General features: G+C 41.5%; 2 protein-coding genes across 2 annotated transcripts; one reads left to right on the forward strand and one right to left on the reverse strand.

Annotated features, from left to right (window-relative positions):
• Positions 1–4,508: 4,508 nt before the first annotated feature.
• LOC142140005 (uncharacterized) lies at positions 4,509–6,473 on the reverse strand. Its single transcript, XM_075197862.1, has 3 exons — positions 6,093–6,473; positions 5,706–5,789; positions 4,509–5,228 (listed from the first exon to the last, which is right to left on the reverse strand). The coding sequence occupies exons 1-3, from the start codon at positions 6,253–6,255 to the stop codon at positions 4,603–4,605; spliced, it is 873 nt and encodes a 290-aa protein (XP_075053963.1). The 5' UTR covers positions 6,256–6,473; the 3' UTR covers positions 4,509–4,602.
• A 7,880-nt stretch (positions 6,474–14,353) lies between these two features.
• LOC142138772 (olfactory receptor 2AT4-like) lies at positions 14,354–15,325 on the forward strand. Its single transcript, XM_075195712.1, has one exon. The coding sequence runs from the start codon at positions 14,354–14,356 to the stop codon at positions 15,323–15,325; it is 972 nt and encodes a 323-aa protein (XP_075051813.1).
• The last annotated feature ends 9,030 nt before the right edge of the window (positions 15,326–24,355 follow it).

The raw sequence follows: 24,355 nt of genomic DNA on the forward strand, positions 1-24,355 counted from the left end.
CTTGCCTTTCACTGCATCTGTACCTCATTGTATTATCAGAGTATACCTGCTATTTCTAATGTTTAACCCTGCAATTCCTATTAACTGAGTTGCTATTTACTATTGTCTGCAACAATTGGCTTCCTGTGCATCTCTGCCTTAATAAAGACACTATGGTTTGTTTGTCAAACACCATTGCCTCTCCAATGAGTTCGTACTAGGAATCATAATATGATGAACTGACATCAAATGTAAGCCTGTTGATTGCATGCTTTTGCCTTTATTCAGGGGATTCCTAGTAGGGGTGTGCACCGGGCACTTTTAGTGTTTTGGGTTTTGGGTTTTGGGTTCTGATTAGCTTGAGGTTTTGGGTTCTGATTTGTTTTGCCAAAACACCTGACGAAAGGTTTTGGTTCTGATTTAAGGTTTTGGGTTCTGATTTATTTTTAAAAAAGCATAAAAAGGGTTAAAATCAAGTTTTTTTTTTTTTTTCACTCCTACGCTATTATTAACCTCAATAATATTCAATAACAAACATTTCCACTAATTTCCAGTCTATTCGGAACACCTCACACCTCACAATATTGATTTTAGGTACAATATTTGATTTTTTGGTACAGCAGCAACAGTGAACATAGTTAGGAATTGCAGTACCTATTTTTTGGTACAGCAGCAACAGTGAACGTAGTTTGGAATTGCAGTACCTATTTTTGGGTACAGCAGCAACAGTGAATGTAGTTTAATATCTGATACGCATATATGTGGACTGCGTAGTGGAGTGGCCCCGATACCCAATTTGGTACCGGGGCCACAATATATCACCCTCAACTGGTCTGAATTCCACTGCACATATGGCTGCTCCCACATCCTCTGCAGCATATAGAGGGTGTAGTTCGAGCGCGTCACTACCTCTTGTTTTTGACGACCATGGTACAGAGCATTCATCATTGAGATCCCATCAAGTATGTCAAAGACAGACAGCGTCGAAGTGTTATTTGTTGACTTTGTGAACAAAAAAACTGTCCCTGTTGCAAATCTTCGTGCAATGAAGAGTGACTTTTTCATTTAAAGGCTCAAGCTTTCAAGTGTAGTGTTTATAACATCATTACACCAACAGGTAAAAATCCTTTTAATTTGGATAATGGAGCCACAAAGGAAATTGCACATATGTAATGCCCGCACAATGTTACTGGCGTTGTCTGACACCACAAATCCCCAGGAGAGTCTAAGTGGGTTAAGCCACTGAGAGATTATTTCCCTCAGTTTCTGGACTGATGCACCACTGGACTCAGCAAGGATAGAGCACTGGACTGATGCACCACTGGACTCAGCAAGGATAGAGCACTGGACTGATGCACCACTGGACTCAGCAAGGATAGAGCACTGGACTGATGCACCACTGGACTCAGCAAGGACAGAGCACTGGACTGATGCACCACTGGACTCAGCAATGACTTTTTTGAATTTTTTTTAATATTTTTTTAAAAGGATTTTTGTAGAATTTTTCTTTTTTTTTTCTTTTTATGGAAGAATTTGTAATACTTTTAAAATAAATATGCATTTAGCAGAACAAAGCACAGGACAAAAGCACCGCTGGACTCAGCAAGGACAGAGCACTGGCAAAAGCACCACTGGACTCAGCAGGACAGAGCACTGGACTGATGCACCACTGGACTCAGCAAGGACAGAGCACTGGACTGATGCACCACTGGACTCAGCAAGGACAGAGCACTGGACTGATGCACCACTGGACTCAGCAAAGACTTTTTTGTTTTTTTTTCTTATATTAATTTAAAAGGATTTTTGTAGAATTTTTCTTTGGTTTTTTTTTTATGGAAGATTTTTTAATACTTTTGAAATAAATATAAACTTAGCAGTACAAAGCACAGGACAAAACTCACCGCGGGACTCAGCAAGGACAGAGCACTGGACTGATGCACCACTGGACTCAGCAAGGACAGAGCACTGGACTGATGCACCACTGGACTCAGCAAGGACAGAGCACTGGACTGATGCACCACTGGACTCAGCAAGGACACAGCACTGGACTGATGCACCACTGTACTCAACAAGGACACAGCACTGGACTGATGCACCACTGGACTCAGCAAGGACTTTTTTGATTTTTTTTTTATATTAATTTAAAAGGATTTTTGTAGAATTTTTCTTTTTTTTTTTTTTTTATGGAAGAATTTTTAATACTTTTGAAAGAAATATGCACTTTGCAGAACAAAGCACAGGACAAAATGCACCGCTGGACTCAGCAAGGACAGAGCACTAGACTGATGCACCACTGGACTCAGCAGGACAGAGCACTGCCAAAAGCACCACTGGACTCAGCAGGACAGAGCACAGCACAGCACAGCACGAGAAATAGCAGGACAGAGGATCACCTAACACACCCTCCCTCTTTCCTGATCAATGCCCGAGTGAAGATGGCGGCGGCAAGCGGGGAATTTAAAGGTTCCGAGTATCGCAAGATCCGACAGCGGGATTATGACTCAGAGCCTCGTTTTAAGTTTCGGAATCGGCAGGAATACCCGGACAGTGCTCGGATCTGACTCGGATCCGCAATGTTCGGGTGGGCTCGGATTCCAGGAATCCGCGTGCGCTCATCCTTAATTCCTAGTATCTTGGTTTTTAACTTATTCTTTGACATCTTGGAGACAATGTCAGAAATCTCACAAATTGAAATGCTGCAAAATGACATACTACAGCTCCTCTATCAAATAACAGAAGTGTCTACATTACTACAAGAACTGCTTAAACAGCTTCCTGTTTCTGTCTTGTGTGGTTACTACCCAAATACCAATTCTGGAGCAACAAATTATTTCAGAGAAAACATGCTGACCGCAGTACACCCACCGGAGACTTTTCCTGATAATAGACTCTAATGGCACTGCACCTATATTGGTGTCTGTAACATCTACCATTGAGAATTCCAAATTGGCAGTCTACCCGTATACTCTTTTTCTGAGGAGGAATGCACGCACAGAAGGGTCAACTACCTATGCCTCTACTGTGCTAGTCCAAAACACCTCCTGATGCAATGCCTGCTACGCAAACCCAAGTCACCTCCCAGTATCCCAAGGGTTCTCTGGACTCTGCAAATAAGTGTAACTTGGGATTTCTTTCCAAACCTGATCCAGAGAGGGTGCTGTTCCTCCAGCATGCTCCGGAGAGATCCCTGGCCCTTCAGCCCACTCCAGGAAGGTCCTGTCGCTCCAGCCAGCTCCAGAGAGGGTTCCGTCCCTCCAACCTGCTTCAGTGACTGTGTTGTTCCTTCAGCCAGAGCTGCCTTATAGTACTTTTCAGCCAGAGCTGCCTTATAGCACTGTTCAGTTAAAGCTGCCTCATTGTATTGTTCAGCCAGAGCTGCCTCAAAGCACTGTTTAGCCAGAGATGCCTCATGGCTTTATCTAATAAAAGGTGCCTCCAAGTGCTGTCCAGTTCGAGGTTCCTCCAAGTGCTATTCGGTTAGAGGTGTTTCAAAGTGCTCTCCAGTCTGAGGTGTTTCAAATTGCTGTTCGGTCCAAGGTGGTTTAAAGGGCTAGATTTACTATCAGGCGTGTTTGTAAACCCGCCGACTTTCGGCGGATTTGGCGGCGGTTTAGCCATCGCCGGATTTACTAAGGCTAAACCCGCCGTCCAAACGGCCAAAAATGATGTTTCCAAACCCGCCTCTGTATACATCGCCATGACGGTTTCAACAATGTTCAACATACAAACAGCCGGATTTACTATTAGGGGGTTTATAAAGCCGCCGGAAAACCGCCATTCAATAGACCAAAATTAAAGCGCTGCTTGTGAGCGGCGAGATTGCTCAAACAGTGTGCTGTTTCAGATATTTGGGCAATCAGAACAGAAGGAAAAGGGCCATTTCATGTACAAAGTTTTTTACTTTGGGATTGTATATGTTAAAAGGCCAGTGTCTTGTAATTGCAGTGTTGTTTTGGTTTCTTTTTCTCTTGTGTCTTCCCACCATGGAATTTATTTACTGATTTAGTAGAGGTGTGTTATAGCGTACCTTTGTACTTTGGTAAACTAGGTTCAGGTTACTAGAATAATCGGGTTGTGTGGCTATGTATGCACCTGAAAAGGGGTCTGAAATTATCCTGGCTGGCTGTTTGATACATAATCTAGCAATACATCAACTTACCCCACCGATTATTGCAGTAGACAGTGAAGAAGAAGGGGTCCGTGTCACATGGTGATGTGCAGAGCACAGAGGGCGGAAGGGAGATTAGAGACCGTCTAATTGCAAACTACTTTACGTGTAAGTACATAGTATGAAAAACATTTTTTCCTCAAAAATGTGTTTTATGTGAGTGCAATTTTAGTATTTTATAGTAAAATTTTTGTACATTGGAACCTTTAAAAACAGGATAGTGTGTACTCCTCATGTGGTAAATATGAACATCCCTGGAATGTGACAGTCAGAGGTCAATGTTTACGTGAAATTAGTGCATAGTTGTTAAAAAATCAGTATACTCTTGTTTAATGTGCAGAAAAGAAAGACTGACACAATAGAAATTTAACTGCATTTATTGCAGAACACAATAAATAAAAACGTATAATGGTTATAGAAACTTGACAAAACATTAATAAATAACAAACATTGTGCTAGCGATGCCTTTTTGCAGGCATATCGCTATGCTTGGTGGCACTCTCTCCCCTCCCTCGCCCACCCCTGGTGCGAGCACCTCTCCTTGGAGGAGTACTCTGTAGAGATGTGGTAGGCGTACTAGCGGCACTGGTGGAGGCCGATGAAAAAGGGGCCGGCAAGCGGGCAATCAGTTCCTGCTGGAGTTGGCCTGCCAGCCGGATAACATTGGCATTCCCCTCGCGAATGGAGGAATGCATGGCGTCCACAGACCCAGACATTTGGGCCAGCTGCACATTTGTCTGCTCCAAAGCGCTTGCCAGCCGGTTTATTGCAGCAGGGATTTGGCTCGTGGAGCGGTGTATTCGCCTCAACTGGGCCGCAATTTGTGACATGTGCCCAGTTTGCCTGTCCATGAACAATGTCTGTTGCTGCTGGAATGCGCCAATAGACAGCGCCATTTCTCTGGCTGGGTCCATAGTTTCAGGTGCAGGTTGGTGGTGTGATGGTTCAGCAGGGCCAGGTGAAATTTCCTGGAGGCCAGACACAGGGGCATCCACTGTTACCAGGGTGATGGTCGTTTGATCCTCTGGCTCAGGGGACATTTCCAATGACTCCACCTGAGGTGGCTGGTATGAAGAGGGCCCTGTGTATGAAAAATGATGGTAAGTATATAGTAGATAATAAGTTTGTATATTGCATTCTGAACACTGGATAGGAAAGAATATTCTTTAGCAACTACAGATTCTTTCACAATGTTTGCATTCCTGATTTCTAGTCCTATGCTACCTGCTTACGGATGCACTTATTATCCTTTTAATACCCATTATCATTTGGACTGTGTAGTACATGCTGGGTTATTTTGACTAAACTACATGCTATAAAAAGTGGAGATGTTGCCTATAGCAACCAATCAGATTTTAGCTGTCATTTTGTTGAATGCAATAAATAAAGTAAAGGTATATTCTGATGGGTTACTATAGGCAACATATCAGTTTAGTAAAATGTAGGCCAAACTTCTCATTGCAAACAATTAAAAAAAAAATAAAAAAAAATTGGCAGCAACATTTGCACATAAAATCAATTAACTCCATTATTTCTCTCCTAAACAGAAATCACGCACCTGCTTGCTCGTCTGTGCCCGAATCTCTCGCTGAAGGTGGAGGTGTAGGTCTGGCACTGGGACTGAACTGCGGTCCTGGCGAATCTGGATGTATTAGAAAAAGCATACAATGTATTTCCATAAAAAACAATTTCCAAATATACTGTTTTTAAACCTTTACAAACTATTAGAGTCAAAAATACACTTTGAAAAACAACAAAAAAAAAAAAAAACAAATAAGAAAAAACGTTTGCACGGAGATAAGAGGTTTTAAAAAGAGAAAAGCAGTTTTAAAAAGAGAAAAGCAGTTTTAAAAAGAGAAAAGCAGGTTTAAAAAGAAAAAAGGAGTTTTAAAAAGAAAAAAACATTTAAAATACTGTTAGGGTACAAAAAAAACAAATAACTCACCAACTACTTGGCCAAAAGAGGGCGAATCGGTGTCCTGCACATTTATGCCCTCTACAATTTCAGCCGGCATTATCTGGCGCAGCTCCTCCTCGTACGTGGTGTACTCCATACGAAGTGGGGGGCCACCACCCGTGCGCCTTGTCGACCTCCTTTCCTGGGCCATCTTCTCTTTAAGCCTCCTCTTAATATCAGAGAAGCGCTTGCGGCAGTGTGCCACTGTCCGCTTCAGTGGGCCCACCGCGTTCACGGCCTCACAGACTCTCCCCCACAGTTGGTGACGCCGCCTTAGAGGAGTCCGGGCTGCCAGGTTCCCTAGGATGACCTCATAGCAGGGAATGATGCTGTGCACCAACACACAATTCTCATCATGTGAGAAGCGCACATTCCTCCCTGTCTTGGTCTTCCTGCCCTGTCCTGTCTCCTCAACCTCTCCCTCTCCCTCCTCTGACCCCTCAACCTCCATCTCCCTCTCCTCAGCCTGTTCTCCCCTCCTATCTCTGGACATTTTTACCCAGAAGACAGAAAAACACAAAACACTGAAGGACTTACAAACACAAAGAACAAACTACACTACCTACAGACACACTCTCCACACAGTCACACACAAGTAACACAGACAAAGGACAAGTCAAATACAAAAAATACAAGACAGAAAATAAATGAGAAAATAAATGTACAAAACAGGAAAAAACCACAGGACTACTCACACTTCAATCAGATATCGCTCCACCAATCCACCAAACTCCAACTCTCACCAACTCTCAGCAAACCACTATCCTCCAAACGCCTCTCACAAAACTCCTCTAAACCCTATCAGAGAAAAAAGTGTCAGGCCAGTGGTTTATATAGGGCTTGTGATGTCAAATCTCCTGACTTTGAAAATAGCCAATAGTAACAGGCCAGGAGACAGGTGTGATTTTCAAAAAAACCGCCTTTACACAAAAGCGCCGTCATTTCAAGCAAAAGCGCCATGTTCTATTCAAAGCCGCCGGCGGCTTTGAGCATTACATCCCGCCGTTACATCGCCGGCGGCTTCAAATTGAAGCTGAAATGCGCCCATTAGTAAATCCGGCTGTTTGCAATGCAAACACGCCGAAAAACCGCCGCGATGCATGGCGGTTTGAAGCCGCCATGCATCACGCCTGATAGTAAATCTAGCCCAAAGTGTTGTTCAGTCAATGGTGTTTTGAATTGTTGATCTATCTGTGTTATGTGCCCATCTAGGCCCCTTACAAGTTCTCTGCTCGGTCCGGCCCTTCTTATGCGAAGTGTACCTAGTCTGAGCCCCCAGAAACTTATGCTCAGTCTGAGTCCCCAGACTCAAACTTGCAAGGACCATCAATTTAGTTTGATGGAGACATCACTCTATTCATGGCATTGATACAACAGAGGCGACTCAAGTATCAGATTCTTGTGATGCCACTCAATGGACTTAATTGCTTCCTTACTTATGTCTTTTTAAGTAGAGGTTCTATAGTGGGCGCATTCCCTTGTAGATGCTAATGATTCCATATTACCAGACCTTGTTGCCTTCAATGCCGTGGTTATTTGAAAGTTCTGCACAGCAAAGGTCCTCATATTTCTTGAAGAGACTGCTTTTCCTGTGCCCACCTCAGATCATTCAGGAAAGGAAGTAGGAATAAAAAGGAAAAAAAATGAAAGAGCCTGATTTACGAGCCAGGGACAGTATCTGGACTCCGCTCTTTAAAGTGGGGGGGGGGGGTGGGGATTATGTTAGGGCCCTGCTATTTTATTGTTTCTGGCCTGTGTAGTTAATCTATTGTCCTTGTTTCTGCTTGTCTGTCAACCCTGTGAATATTCTGTTCCAGTATGATACTCTGTTTTGACCTCTTCCAGTGATCTGACCACCCATAACCAACTCTACACTGCCAAGTTTCCCAGCTTACCTGGATATCCAAACTACTTGCACCTGCAGATCAACTCATGTGCCTGGTAACCAGAGTCCTCAGCTCTACTGCTTTATCTGGGAATCCTGTCCTCCTGTGCCAGCACTTAAACTAATGCCATGTGCTGCAGTTTACCCTTTATACCTTAGAACCTGCTGCTTCTATGGACTAAGTCTTGCCATTCACTGCATCTGTAGCTCATTGTATTATCACAGTATACCTGCAATTTCTGCTGGTTAATCCTGCAATTCCTATGAACTGAGTTGCTGTTTGCTATTGTCTGCACCAGTTGGCTTTCCGTGTATCTCTGCCTTTATAAAGACACTTTGTTTTTTTCTAACACCATTGTCTCTCCCAGAGTTTACATTAGAAATTCTATCATACAGCCGGTGTCTTTCTATTGGATTCTAAGAAAATACTTATGCTCTGAAAATTGTCAGCCTAGTGTACTTTGTCTCACATACTTTATTCACGTAGACACATATTCCCATCCTTATTGATACATAGTTATTCTAAACTTCTGCTGTTACACAATTTTATAATGTTACTTCCAATTTGTTTATATATCAAGAGGTATTAAATAATATCAGATGGATTTACTATTATAGGGCCAGACAAAATATGTCTCTGCGGAGAGATTTAGGGTTATATAGTCGCCTTTATATCATGTATGAGTACATTTCTAAACCGCAGGGAGATGAAGTGGCACATGTATAAAGTTGAGGGTAGCAGATATAGGCATCATTGGATAGATTCTCAAAAATACTAACTTGGTCACAAATATATTCTTCCAATTATGTAAATACACCCTACAATGTAGAATATATCTGAATTTCAAACATAAATGTAAAGTTTGTGACCTAGAAAAGATTTTTAATTCTAGTATAATTATTACCTATGCTGCCTTAAATAAGTTGGACATTGTACTTTTGGTCAGGTCTATTTACCCAGCACACATAGTACCATCTATCACCAATATTCCAGTATTCTGAACATATATCCCTCATTACAGAAATGCTAATTTTATGGGGAAGTTTATTCCTATACTTAGTGTCAGTTCACATATTCACATATTATTAGCTCACTATCTCTCCCTTTATGGCACCACAACTTTGGGCATTAACCCTTCCAGTGTGCTGTGGACATGTTGTAGCCACGTCTGGAGTATGACGGTGGTATTACAGCCATCCACTGCACAAACTAGCTTTAGATGTGAGCTTAAGTCTGTTCTTTACTCCACCTGTCTTGGTGTCATCTGTCTTGAGAATAAATAAAGAGATACCTTTGTGTTATCTATTCACAATGTTGGAGATGATAACTACTGTCCAGGGTTACATAGTTAGGTCAAGGTTCAACCAATGATCTGTTTGAATAACCTTTTCCATAATATTATGGTCTATCTGATGCCCAATCCACAGGCTGCTCATACAACAAGGCTAATTACCCTGCAGGTCTGGAATGAGCTGGAGTTTTAACTAATACTTTCTGCTGCTTCTTATACATGTATCAATGTAACCAACCCATCCTACTTACAGTAACATGTTGTCACTTCTCAAAGCACTTATAACAAATAGAGTACAGTGTTTTCAGGATCCACCAGACATTTGGAAAAGTACCCTACATACTGACAACACTTTATTCATGGTCTAGAACTGCAAACGTTGTGTTCACCAATTGAGACAGGATAAAGCACCAAGGACAGATATAAACTGAGTACAAGCTCTATCTCTGCTTGTGACATATAGGGAGTTTATTTCAAAATGGATAATTATGGGATATGCATAGGGAAGAGTTTCCATCTGTAACTAAAACATCTTTGTAACTATTAAGCTCATAAAACTTGTACATACATATTATAGAATCTAACAAGCAGCCCCTTTATATATATAAAAAAATTAATTGTAGGTTTAGAGGTCCTTTAAAATTTTTATTGAAACTTTCTTAGAACCCGAAACATGAAGCTGATGCTCAATATTATTATTATTATTATTATTATTATTATTATCATTTATTTGTTGGGCGCCACAAGGTTTCCACAGCGCCATACATAGTACAAACAGTAGACCATACAGGGTGAAACATTACAGAACAATAAACACAGAGTACCAATGCTTCAGAAACTCCAGGCAGACATATGGAGTAAATACGGAGCAGAAGATTCGGTATGGAGACAGGAGGGGAGAGGGGCCCTGCTCATGCAAGCTTACATCCTAAGGGAAGGTGGACAAAAAGGCACAAAAGGGAGGCAGTGATACAAGGGAGAAAAAGGGGCAGGGGAGAGGGGGGAGAACTGCAGAGTAGATGAGGGGTTAAGTTGATGGTTGGAAGGCTTTCAGGAACAGGTGAGTTTTGAGTGCCCGTTTGAAGGAGCATAAATTGGGTGCGAGACGGATGGAGCGAGGGAGGTCATTCCAGTGCAGGGGGGCAGCTCAGGAGAAGTCTTGGATTCTGGAGTGGGAAGAGGTAATTAGAGTGGAGGAGAGGCGACGGTCGTTTGCCGAGCACAGGGAGCGGGCAGGAGTGTGGATGGTGAGGAGGTTAGAGATGTAGGGGGCAGTAGACTGGGAGAGAGCTTTGTAAGTGGTAGTAAGGAGTTTAAAGAGGATTCTGTAGAGGAAAGGGAGCCAGTGTAAGGCATGGTAGAGAGGGGAGGCAGAGGAGGAGCGGCGTGAGAGAAAGATGAGTCTAGCAGCCGCATTGAGTACAGATCGGAGGGGGGCAAGATGAGAGAGGGGGAGGCCAGTGAGGAGAAGGTTGCAGTAGACAAGGCGGGAAACGATGAGTGCGTGGATGATAGTTTTGGTGGCATCTTGTGAGAGGAAGGGTCGGATGCGGGCAATGTTGCGCAGTTGGAAGCGACAGGCTTGAGCAAGGGATTGGATGTGGGGCGTAAAAGAGAGAGAGGAGTCCAGGGTGACACCTATGCAACGGAGTTGGGAAACAACAATATACTCAGAATAACATTTTATTGATTGCTGAAGCCTAATGTGTTGTACTTGTCGAAGTAATTATTAACACAAACCCTTTATTACCAATGAGTTCAATAGCATAAACCAATGAACTTGATTTTATGTGGTTATGCTTTTAAGAGAACGGAAAAATATGTTGAACTATACCCCAGATATTTGTTCAACAACACATTACATAATTGTACTAATGAGACACAGGTTTTTAGTAAATTTCCAGTATTTCACAATATCTGAATAAGGCCAAAAAAATATTGGCTCCACATAAGGTCAAGATGACCCTTCCACAAAGAACATGTCACTTTAATGATAGAGTGCCAGCAGTGATGTAAGCTGGGAAGGAATGTTTTAAAGAAATAAGGAGTAACATATTCTATAAAAGAATGAGTTAATCAAATATAGAGTGTTAATTGGCATTTCAGACCCTGGGCGTATGTCTGATTCGTCCAGTATGGCTGTATCTATGTATAATATCATTTTAATAATAAACTATAGAAATATTATATTTTGGAATCCTGCTCATCTCATTTATTATTTCAAAAGAAAAGAGAAAATCTTATACATACTGTATCGCTCCTGTGTCACACTTGGGATCATTAGGAGACTTACAGAACAGTAATTAGCAATTATGGAATTCTATAGGGAACATCTTTCTCCATTGCTCTTTTTACTAATGTATCTCTAGGGACCTATTTTATAAGATGGCTATAAAAGCTCTAGACAAGATCTTCATCCACCAAGATCTGTGCATAGATGTGACATTATCATCCCCAAATTATCAATAACGTCTATGGCAACATTTTATAATGACTTTGTCAACTTGATGAATGTGCAGCATTTTATTTTGTCTGTCTGGAGCCGATACATGTTCATCGGGTGAGAGATACAATGTTATCACTGGAACATAAGTTTCTTTTCCATCCTGATTATTACAGCAGCTGATAAACTAGAGAGGAACTTTTATTGGAAAACATGTCAATGTATCGGAGACACCAATAGATTATATGTCCTCTAGTCATACTAAATGATGGCTGAAGTGGAGTGTTTATAGTGAGTGGTTCACAATGGTATGGAATCTTTGCTATCTTTTGACAGATTTGTATTGCTGTAATTAGCTTGTGATATTCAAATTAATTTAAAAACAAAATGACATGTGAGTACCTGCAATATCTGAATATACAACAACTGATTTTTATGCAGTGTTGGATATTTTGGGTATATAAGGGAGTCAGAGCTCTGGCTGGGCAGCTGAGTTATGTAACTTATTGCACATTGCCCCGGTGCTTTCAGAGAGACCATTATAAAGCTGAACATTGCTTTTTGTATTGGTCCTTAACAAATACTAGAGAGGAATCTCACTGAGCACAAGCAAAGCAGTAAAACATAATATAAATAATAAAAACATAATATAAATAAGCTTGAAGTTTGTGGAACTTGTATGAGGTCAAACCTCAGAGTCTTCCGAACTTCCAAACATCATTAAGGAGAAAACCTCAGCTGACCACTGCACCCCAAGTGCAGAACTGGTAAACAGTAATGGATGTAAAGCAGGCACATACATCCTTGCAGTAAGTAACGTAAAAACTAATATTCTGATATTATAAACATGTCCTCTTTTCTGTACTGGTAAATAGGAAGTACTGTAACACATTTCAGATAATGTCATTTGAATTTGATACTTGTGATGTGTCCTCGGAACACTCTGCAAAGACAAATCAGTGGGATGCTGAGGATAATTTTTGCTTGTATACCATGCGCAGTATGCAGAGATTCCTTTCTGTAATGGACGGAAATGTGGACATTAGGAGTCAGCTGTAGCTCATTCCTAATTGAATCTCTCCCCTGTGTTCAAAACTACATTTTCTACTCTGATCAGCAGTGAAATGCTACATGTCACACAGCAGCATTATATGCAGAATCACACTGCTGTAATGGATCAGGAACGTTTGTCTGATACCGAGGGTCATGTCCTCCAGTGCTAAAACTAGCTGTTCATCCCCTTCTCCCCACTTTATCTAATGAAAAGGGAACAGTACATAAGACAGCTATCTAAGAATCCACTCACTACTAAATAAGGACCATTAGTTACCCGATTATCAGGAAAGAGGCTGATATACACTCCATTGTGACACCTTCTTTGCTCTATATAATGTACATCAGGGTCATATAGTTTAGTGAATGACTTGAACCTCTACATGATTATTAAATTATTATTAAAGATGTTTGAAATTGAAACAGGACACAATTGCTGTGATGTAATCTGTGAGTTCAACTTTGGATTTCTTTATGTATTTTCTTTTACATGTATTTTTTTTTATCATATATTTATCACTTTTTTCTTTCTTTTTAAGAAACACTATATTTTAAATAATCAAACGTTTGATATTTCACACAAGAAAATGAATGGGGGATTTTGTGGAAAATTGATAATTTAGCAAATAATAATAAAACATAGGGCTAGATTTACTAAACCAATCAGATTCTAGCTTTCATTTACTTAGTGCATTCTACAAAATGACAGCTAGAATCTGATTGGTTGCTATAGGCAACATCTCCACTTTTTCAAACCCACAGTTTAGTAAATATACCCCATAGACTTTTAATATTGACTGTGCATTATGTAGGAAGTAGTGTTTAATGTAATGACAGATATATTATGTTTTCCCTCTACATTTATGATCATATTGATTTGATGCGTTCACTTAAAGGTATATACCTGGCCTCATTTTGAGTTAGGAGTAAATTTCTCCTGTACAAACCATCATGCAATGCAAAGGGGACAGATGTATTTATTGCATGCATGGGAATATCGGCTGCTTTTGCATGTGGCACCCAAATACCGGGCATATTGATTTTTACACTGCAATTTAGAGTTCATCATTATCGATTAGTTATATAGCACCACTAATTCCGCAGCGCTGTACAGAGACCTCACTCACATCAGTCCCTGCCCCATTGGAGCTTACAGTCTAAATTCTGTAGCATACACACACAGACAGAAAGACTAAGGTCAATCTTGATAGCAACAATTAGTTTTCCAGTATGTTTTTGAAGTGTAGGAGGAAACCAGAGCACCTGGAGGTAACCCACGCAAACACAGGGAGAACATACAAACTCCACACAGATAAGGCCATGGTTGGCAGAAGTGAGGCAGAAGTTCTAACCTCTTAGCCACCTTGCTGCCCTTGATCAGCGAGGAAAGCACAACTTCTAACACAAAATTTCTCTCCCATTTTTTTAATTTTGCCCCTTGCAGTGCAAGATGGTTTGCCAAGGTGCACATTTGCTCTTTTTTTATGCTTTGCTGCTTACTGTTAATTTGGCCCTACATATTTAATTATTGAAAATACCTGTCTAACTTTAATTTCCCCTCCTAGAATAATAGATCATGGGGAACCAGTCTGAGGTTCTGGAGGTCATTCTTGTTGGTTTCCCCGGACTCAAAGAAGAATTCTATGTACCAGTGTCCATGGTTATGCTCATTTTGTTCATTGCATCGTTAGCTGCCAACGGCTCTGTCATCAGTCTGGTTGTCTTGAAGAAATGTTTGCACAAACCAATGTACTTGATCATAGCAAATCTGGCAGTTGCTGATCTCCTATTTGACACCATAACTTTACCCAAAATCATTGCCAAGTATTGGTTTGGAGCAAAGATGACTTTCCCTGAATGTCTTCTCCAAATGTTTCTTGTTCACTATTTAAACACCACTGATTCCTATATCTTCATGCTCATGGCCATCGATCGTTACTTTGCAATCTGCAAGCCACTGAGATATTCCTCAATCATCAGCAAAAGAGTGGTTGCGATTTCTTGTTGCATCTGCTGGGTCATCGCCAGTGTCACTGCATTAACAGCTCTTATTATGAACTCACAAGCGCCTCCTTGTGGGTATAACAAGATCAACAGTTTAATGTGCACAAACATAGCTGTCACTGCTCTAGCTTGTAAAGATGTGTCCGTAATCAAGAAAACAACCTTTGTCTTTTCTATGGTTATACTTTTTCTACCTTTAAGCTTTATTATATCATCATATATCATTATAATGAATATAATGTGTTTATCATCAAATTCTAACTGGCAGAAAGCCTTTTACACATGTACGACACATCTTGTTGTGATAACTGTGCACTATGCACCACGAGTGTTCACATACACAGCCCATGAGGTTGGCTTATATTTTAATGCTGATGTGAATGTATTTGTGCTTTGTCTGTACTCCTATGTCCCACATATATCCAACCCTATTATATACTGCCTCAGAAACAAGGACATCAAACAGACATTTGCAAGTTCCTTAAAAAGGGTAATTGGTTTCAGAGACAGAAGCAAACTTTTCCCCACCACTGTAACTAAATAATTAGGATTTAATATGTATTATTAGAGAAGTGGTGAGATATATTTCAAAAACTGAATGTTACCATAGGTGTCCATATTATTGTTTCTGAAAATTCCAAACAAGGATATGCAAATTATTGTCTGAACAGAAGTGTTGCAGCCAATCAGGAGGAGCCTCATACACATTAATGTAAACTGATCACTTCCTTCAAGACAGCCAAATAAGAAAGAAACTATTGGTTATGTCCTCTCTCACTTTGTTTTCCTATTATTATTTGCACACGATCGATGTAACTGTGTTTTCAGAACACAATGCTCTGTGTTCTCTTATACAAACATCAACAGAGTAGTTCATTACAACAGGCAGCAGGGTTGTAAACAATAGCAAGCAAAAGGGAAGAGTTCCGACATCTATCTTAAAACTCTTAATAAGAGTATATGTTGCAATGAGAGAGACTTTACTTAATCCTTATTGAGTTTTAAAATATAATATAAATAAATACAACTGTTCAACCTTTCATAAGTTCTAATTTTGTTGATTCCAATGTCTGCTAAACAAAATACAGTGTGTGACAATTGCCAATGTAGCCTCACTAAGGGGAAACTATACTTTTATGACCCCAAAAATGGCAGGTGGATAAATTCCCTGGGTCAAGAACCCAAAATTGTGTTCTATATATTATACATATAGATACTATTTCATGTAATAGAGGCTCCAATCATCTAGAAGCTCTGTCAGTAAAATTGTCATCACTACCTCATGTGATAAGGATTTCCCAGGCGTACTTTTGCATCATGTGCATTTATTCCTACTTTTATGCAGCTTAAATAGCATCATTCATCTCTGATGAAACTATGAACCACAGTGAAATGCGTCAGTGGTCTGAAATACAGATGTTTTTATGTGAGTTTCTACACCAACATTGTAGATGTAATTTCATTTTAAAAAAACATGTTCATATTTTGGAGAGCACTCATTTATTCTCTGGGTCATGTTCTCAAGCAAGGATAGGAGCTGCAGTAAGGGCGGATAAGACCCAGCCAGCATACTGTCCCTATCCATAAAGGGAAGGGCAGTGACAATTCTTATATCCATTGTGGCATATTCTTCTCTGAACTCAAATAATGACCAGAGCTGCACTAGATCCCACCAGCACGGACCTTCTGTTCCACAGGAGAGTGAGTAACAATAAATACCTTGTATGTGGGAAAGTATTGTTGCACACATAAGCTGATAATTCTTATTGCTTAACCCTTGTGTTCCTCCTCCTGTCTCAGTTAAAGTGTTGCTCTATTTTGGGATATATTATTATCATCATCATCATCATCATAATTATCAGCTATTTATATAGCGCCACTACTTCTGCAGCTCTGTTCAGAGATCTCACTCCCATTAGTCCCTGCCCCATTGGAGTTTACAGTCTTAATTCCCTAACACATACACAGACAGAGAGAGATTAAGGTCAATTTAATGCCAGCCAATTAACCTACCAGTATGTTTTTGGAGTGTAGAAGGAAACCGGAGCACCTGGAGGAAACCCAAGCAAACTCCACACAGATAAGGCCATGGTTGAGAATTAAACTCATGAGTGCTGTGAGGCAGAAGTGCTAACCACTAATCCAATAAAGCAATATAAAGGCGGTTGACTACTGGGATTTGTAACTATTTGTATTTACATGGAAATCTCTTCTCTTCTTCCCATTTCTTCAGAGAGCGATTGGGTTACTTTCAGGAAAACTATATTTTAATAGGTAACAAATCACACTCGTTGAATTCATAAATAGCGATCGCTGCAAAGAATCTTCAAACCGATATGAAAAATAAACCTGGCTTAAATTAGTGAATTCATATTGGTTATATGTATTTTATTTTTTTTATTTGAATTATCGCTGAACTTTTTTTTGTTCTGGAATTTGACTCATTGAATGCCTGATTGATTTTATTGTTATATACATAATTTTTACAGAATAAAGAATTTTTGGTTTATCTATCATGTGGTTTGATTGAGGTCTAAGATAAATTGTAAGATTTTTCTAAAATGGACAGAGGGATTATCTAATTCACGCTGGAGATAGCATTTCTTAGAGCCGATATTCCAAATTTTGGTTCCCTGATCAATGCATTATATTCACTTTCAGAAACATGTCGAGACTACAGTATGATCAATTTTTTCCTGTGGAATTTGAATTGTATTGATTATCTATTTATACTAATTGGTGATTGTTACCAATATATATATATATATTAATAAATAGAGAGTATGATATTTATGTTTTGACTGTCTTCCGTTTTGTTCCTATTTTATGTATTTATTTTTATATAATAGATATTATTGATTATTGTCTCATGTTAGAGCAGTTTTGCATTTGTTTGCAATTATAAAGGATATCCATCTACAGTGGAGCTAAGCTGTCCCCCCAGAGAATTATAAATCAATGTACAATTCCAGGCACCATAAGATGACTGTGTGAGTTTTTTCAGCATTTGCTGCTTAGTGGTAGTGCTAAACCATCTGCAAGATCATTAACATAGAAGATAAAAAAAAGACACCAATAAATTTAGCCCAGTTTTAATATATTCCATTTACATTACCTTTATCTTTTGTCTTTCAAGCAGTTCTCTGCCAATGTACATACTTTCCCCTAGACTGAGAACATCTTATGTACCAGACTGTTATATTAAACACGTTCACAAAATCCAAATATATCACTTTGATTACATTAATCAAGATTCAGTTATGAGTTTACTTCCCCATAAAAACTTATCATATTATTTAGGCTTGACTGGTAAAGCAGATAAAAGAGTCCTGGAAGTGATCATATGACCCCCACAGAGCCCTGATCTCAACATCATTGAGTCAGTCTGGGATTACATGAAGAGATAGAAGGATTTGAGCAAGCCTACATCCACAGAAGGTGTGCCCTCTCTCACACTGTCCTCCTCCTCTGCCCTCTCTCACACTGTCCTCCTCCTCTGCCCTCTCTCACCCTGTCCTCCTCCTCTGCCCTCTATCACGCTGTCCTCCTCCTCTGCCCTCTCTCACGCTGTCCCCTTCTACGCTGTGTCCCCCTCTACTGCCCCTCTCACGCTGTGTCCCCCTCCACTGTCCCTCTCACGCTGTGCCCCTCCTCTGCCCCTCTGTGCCCCTCCTCTGCCCCCCTCCTCTGCCTCGCTGTGCCCCTCCTTTGCCTCGCTGTGTCCCTCCTCTGCCGCGCTGTGCCCCTCCTCTGCCCGCTGTCACACTCCTCTGCCTGCTGTTATACTCCTTTGCCCGCTGTTACAGTCTTCTGCCCGCTGTCACACTCATCTGTCCGTTACACTCCTCTGCCCCTGTTACACTCCTCTGCCCGCTGTCACACTCCTCTGCCCCTGTTACACACCTCTGCCCGCTGTCACACTCCTCTGTCCCTGTTACACTCTTCTGCCCGTTACACTCCTCTGCCCGCTGTCACACTCCTCTGCCCCTGTTACACTCCTTTGCCTGTTACACTCCTCTGCCCGCTGTCACACTCCTCTGCCCCTGTCACACTCCTCTGTCACGCTCCCTCTCACTCCTTTGCAGCGCGGCAGCCATAGAAAAAAAAGTAAGAACACAGAAACTTACCAATCCGTTGGGCGCATCCACCTCTCTCCCGCAGCTGTCACTGACGTCGATATTCAGTGACAGCTGCAGGAGAGAGGAAGCTGCTGGGTCCCGGCGCCCGACGGATTGGTAAGTCCCTGTTTTCTTTTTTTTTTCCATGTCTTGCCCGCGGCACCCCAGTGACACCCCCGCGTTGCACCCCTGGGAGCCGCGGCGCACAGTTTGGGAACCGCTGCACTACAATGAAATTCTGAGGGTATTGTGTTATTTTGTTCCAGTAAAGCTATTAAGCTGAAGTTTGGCATACGAAAGGAGAACTGTCCTTATGTGCTGCGTGCCAAATTTCAGAAACAAGGAATAAAACATGACTAAATAGAAATAATCTAAATTTCGAAATCTATATATTTTTTTCCACTTTCTGTTTTGCAAAAGTCACTGTTTCTCTGTTTTTTGGGGAGAGCGTAACTCACTGTACAGGAGGTTTTAAGACTTTGGCTGATAAGTGCCTTTGAGGGTTTAAAATTTTGAGAAACTTATAGTGTTTTATATGTTATATGTTTTATATTATTATGTCAAATAGAGGTGTGTGCAGAGTGTACTCAGAGTGGCTTTACTTGCTAGTACAAATATGGCTGACCCTCTCCTTAAGAAATGTTCTTCTGTGAGCAGTAGAAATTAGCCATATTTTCTGGGTAAAGGGGGGGCTGGTTGGTGTTTTGGGAATGAGGGGGGCACCCTGTAGTACTATTAGCCCTGGCACCGCTCTCATTTCACAGTTTAATCCCTTGTAGAGGTGCTAGAGTGGCTGTAACAGAGCCTGTTTTAAACCTCCCGCCCCTCAATGATGTCAGTTAATCTATTCACTGCACTGAGATGGGGGTAGGAGATTTAAAACTGCTCTGCAGTTATAACACTGATGGTAGGGAATAGGAGCTGGATAGAGTCGCTTATAATAGTGTAGCACAAATACATTAAGCACCTATTCCACCCAGTCCACCTCTGTGTTGATGTTATCTACCGTCCTCCTGGTCCTGTCTCTCAATTCCTTGATCACTTTGCCACCTGGCTCCCTCACTTTCTCTCCTCTGACCTTCCCTCCCTCATCTTAGGGGACGTTAATATCCCTATAGGCAATCCCTCAGACCCTGCTGCCTCCAAACTTCTCTCACTCTTCTCCTCCCTTGGTCTCTCTCAATGGACCTCCTCTCCCTCCCATCGCTGTGACCACTCCCTTGATCTGTTTTTTTTCACACCTCTGTACTGTCTCCGACCTCATTAATTCACCTTTTCCTCTCTCAGACCACCATCTCCTCTCTTTTAGCATCTCTCCACCCCTCTCATTGTCTCCGTCCCCCAAGGTTACTCTCACCAGGCGTAATCTTGACACAGTTAATCCTACCACTTTATCCTCCTCCCTGGGCTCGCTCCTCTCTCCCATCACCACTCTTTCTTTCCCTGCTGAGGCTGTCTACTTTTACAATTGCACTCTTACCATTGCACTTGACGCTGTCACCCCAGCTGTCACCATCAAGTTTCGTCGGTCCCCGCTGCAACCATGGCACTCTAAACTTACCCGATATCTTCAAAAATGTTCCCGCAGTACAGAACAGCTCTGGAGAAAGTCACGCACTCATGATGACTTCCTCCACTTCTAGTTCATGCTTGAGTCTTACAATTCGGCCCTATCGCTGAGCAGGGCCCGCTTTCCTCTCCTGTCTCCATACCGGTTCTTCCGCTCTGTCTTTACTCCATATGACTTCCTGGAGTTCCTGAAGCATTGGTACTTTGTGTTTATTGTTCTGTACTTTGTCACCCTGTTTTGTACTACTGTGTATGGCGCTGCGGAAAGCTTGTGGCGCCCAACAAATAAATGATAATAATAATAATATCGCTCTCTAAACAAACCTTCTTTAAAGCTCTAATTTCTTCCCAATCCTTCAACTCCCTCCTCTCCCCTCCTCCTCTCCCACTCCCCCCCACACTCTCAGCTATTGACTTTGCTACCCACTTCACCTCCAAGATTGAGTCTATACGTCATGACATCTCCCAGCAGTCCCTTTTTACACCACCGTCTCCCCCCTCCTTGCCCACTCTGTACCCCTTCTCACCCTCCTCTGCGGCTGCTATCTCCTTTCTCCCCTCCCCTCCTACTAACTTACCCTTCCTTTTTTCCTTCACTCTGGTATCTGCAGATGAAGTCCTTTCCCTTCTCTCTTCCTCAACCCCCTCTACTTGCCCACAGGACCCAATCCCCTCCCACCTCCTCCGCTCCTTCTCTCTTGAGGCCTGCTCCCACCTTTGCCCACCTCCTCAACCTATCCCTCTCCTCTGAAATCTTCCCCTCCTCATTTAAACATGCTCTTGTCTCCCCCATACTCAAGAAACCGTCCCTTGATCCCGCTTCTCTCTCTATTTACCGCCTTATTTTGCTTCTTCCTTTTGCCTCCAAACTCCTTGAATGGGTTGTCTACAACCGTTTCACCTCCTTTCTCTCCTCTCACTTACTCCTTGACCTGCTCCAATAAGGTTTTTGCCCCTCCACTAAACTGAAACTGCCCTCACTAAGGTCACTTATTACCTTCTCCTCTGTAAATCCAAAAGCACTACTCCCTCCTTATCCTTCTTGACCTCTCTGCTGCCTTAGATACCGTTGACAACGCACTCCTTTTGCAAACTCTCAAATATATATGCCTATGTAACACTGTCCACTCCTGGTTTTCCTCTTACCTCACCAACCGCTCCTTCTCAGTCTCTACTTATAATTCTACATCACCCCCTCTTCCCCTACCTGTTGGCGTTCCTCAAGGCTCCGTTCTTGGCCCCCTACTTTTCTCCCTCTACACTTTGGTGTCCTCATCCACTCCTTTGGCCTTCAGTACCACCTCTATGCTGATGATACCCTAATTTATATTTCATTCCCTGACCTCTCCCCTTCCCTTCTGTCTCGTATCTCCTGTTGTCTCTCTGCCATCTCATCTTGGATGTCCCAACGTTTCCTTAAACTCAATATTTCCAAGACTGAGCTTATAGTGTTCACCCCTTCCAGGACTCTCCCACCTCCCCTCTCTCTATTTCTGTTAATAACACTACCCTTGTGTCTGTCCCTCAAGTCCGATGCCTTGGGGACATCCTTGATTCCTCCCTCTCCTTCAAGCCTCACATTCTGTCCCTCTCAAAATCCTGCTACTTCCACCTTCGGAATATATCCAAGATACGCCCCTTTTTCACCACGGAAGCTACGAGAATCCTCATTCACTCGCTTGTAATCCCTCACTTTGACTACTGTAACCTCCTTCTCTCTGGCCTACCTCATTCTCACCTTGACTCTCTTAAGTCTATCCTCAATGCTGCTGCCCGCCTCATTTTTCTCTCCCTCCGCTCTGTCTCTGCAGTCTTCCTCCAACAGTCACTACATTGACTCCCCATGCCCTACAGGATTAAATTTAAACTCCTCACCCTCACCTTTAAAGCTCTTAAGCAATGTTCCCCTCCCTACATCTCCTTGTGTGCTCCTTCTACTATTCCATCACCCTCTGTACCTCTTGGCCGGATTCGCTAGCCCTGTTTTCTTAAGCTTTGGCCTACTTCTCTGATTTCTACCATCCCTTTCATTATCTGTCCCAGAAATAATCTGATTAGCTTTACCTTGTTACCGTATTTGTATATATATTTTTATTCTTTCTGTATCATGTTGTGTCTTGGGTCTCTGTTTTCTGTATATGTAATGTATGGCGCTGCGGACCCTTTGTGGCGCTTTATAAGTTAAAGATAATAATAATAATATTAATGTTTAAAAATGAAGATACACTAAGTAGGCAACTGTCAGGCAGGATGTGTGACACATCGGTGAGGGTCAGCATTAATACTTTGGCCAAAATTGGTGAAAATTTGAACAGTTAAGAATAGATCATAAGAAAATATACTGTTAATGGCTGTTAATGCTATAAATAGTAATATTGGAGCAAAACCAGATAATTTTACTATTTTCACAATTTGTAATTAAATCCAGATTCAAAACGAAAACCTTTCATGTTATTGGAGCAAAACCTGTAAAAAAAACAAACTAGAAAAACAAGAAAGTCTCCTGTAAACATATACACATTTGGGGAGTATATCCACGTGGACCATTGTCTCATCTTTAAGAAGTGATTTGTACACATATTTAAACAAGGGTCTTTACAACTTAAAAAAAATTGTTAGCCTGTAGACACATATGATGGTGGAGGACTATATGTCTTTGAGTTTACATACTACACTATATTGGATATTGTATGAGCTTTGATTCTTGCCTGTGAGCACCATGTGTATATATTAGTTTATTTTTGATTTATTGCTATGTTTTCTGATTATATATTGTAGAACTTCTGACACCCTAAGGTGATTCATATGCAAACAACTTCTTGCTTAAAATCAAACAAAACAACATGTAGTCTTGTCATGATGAAAACATTAGATAAAATAGAGTTGCCTACACCTCCTGGTGATCCTATTGCTTCCACTTCACAACTGGACAGACAGACTTAAATACAGAAAGCTCCACCCTTTGGTCTAATTACCCAATATACCCTATTTTCCACCTGTGTGTATTAAACCTAGCGTTCTTGTCCCGTAAGAGCTTAACCCGGTATGCAGGTTTCCCCTGCAGATAGCCAGGGACCACACCTGTCCCTATGCAGGAGAGGGGTGGCAAATAGGCCCCTTTCCACAATATGTTTCTCTCCTTAACACAGATTTTTTTCTCTTCTGGTACAATAAGGAGTGTCTGCAGGCAACAGTGAAGCATGGTGGAGTTTCCTTGCAAGTTTGGGGCTGCATTTCAGCAAATGGAGTTGGGGATTTGGTCAGGATTAATGGTGTCCTCAATGCTGAAAAACACAGGCAGGTATTTATCCATCATGTAATACCATCAGGGAGGCATCTGATTGGCTCCAATTTTATTCTGCAGCAGGACAACAACCCCAAACATACAGCCAATGTCATAAAGAACTATCCTTGGGCCCTGCCACATGGGTATGTACATGCATTCGACAGTTACATGTTTGACATTTATTTAGTGGGCTCCCATGTATAGACAGGGTTGGAAAGTCCACAATAATGACATTGACAGTATTATTAGGTTGACAATCATCATCATCATCATCTATTTATTTATATAGCGCCACTAATTCTTTAGCGCTGTACAGAGAACTCACTCACATCAGTCCCTGCCCCATTGAAGCTTACAGTCTAAATCCCCTAGCATACACACACAGACTGAGAGAGACTAAGGGCAAATTAATAGCAGCCAATTAACCTACCAGTATGTTTTTGGAGTGTGGGAGGAAACCGGAGCACCCGGAGGAAACCAGCGCAAACACAGGGAGAACATGCAAACTCCACACACATAAGGCCATGGTCAGGAATCGAACTCATGACCCAATGTCATCACCTTTATCATTATTCGCATCACTGACATCAACAACATAATC

Source organism: Mixophyes fleayi, chromosome 2 (assembly GCF_038048845.1).
Source record: "Mixophyes fleayi isolate aMixFle1 chromosome 2, aMixFle1.hap1, whole genome shotgun sequence".
Classification (NCBI taxonomy): domain Eukaryota; kingdom Metazoa; phylum Chordata; class Amphibia; order Anura; family Limnodynastidae; genus Mixophyes; species Mixophyes fleayi.

Coding starts and splice junctions, on each gene's coding strand:
- LOC142140005 (XM_075197862.1), bottom strand. CDS start 6,255: ATGGCCCAGGAAAGGAGGTCGACAAGGCGCACGGGTGGTGGCCCCCCA. Junction 5,790..6,092: donor CTCTTTTGGCCAAGTAGTTG/GTGAGTTATTTG, acceptor TAATACATCCAG/ATTCGCCAGGACCGCAGTTC. Junction 5,229..5,705: donor GGGCACAGACGAGCAAGCAG/GTGCGTGATTTC, acceptor TTTCATACACAG/GGCCCTCTTCATACCAGCCA.
- LOC142138772 (XM_075195712.1), top strand. CDS start 14,354: ATGGGGAACCAGTCTGAGGTTCTGGAGGTCATTCTTGTTGGTTTCCCC.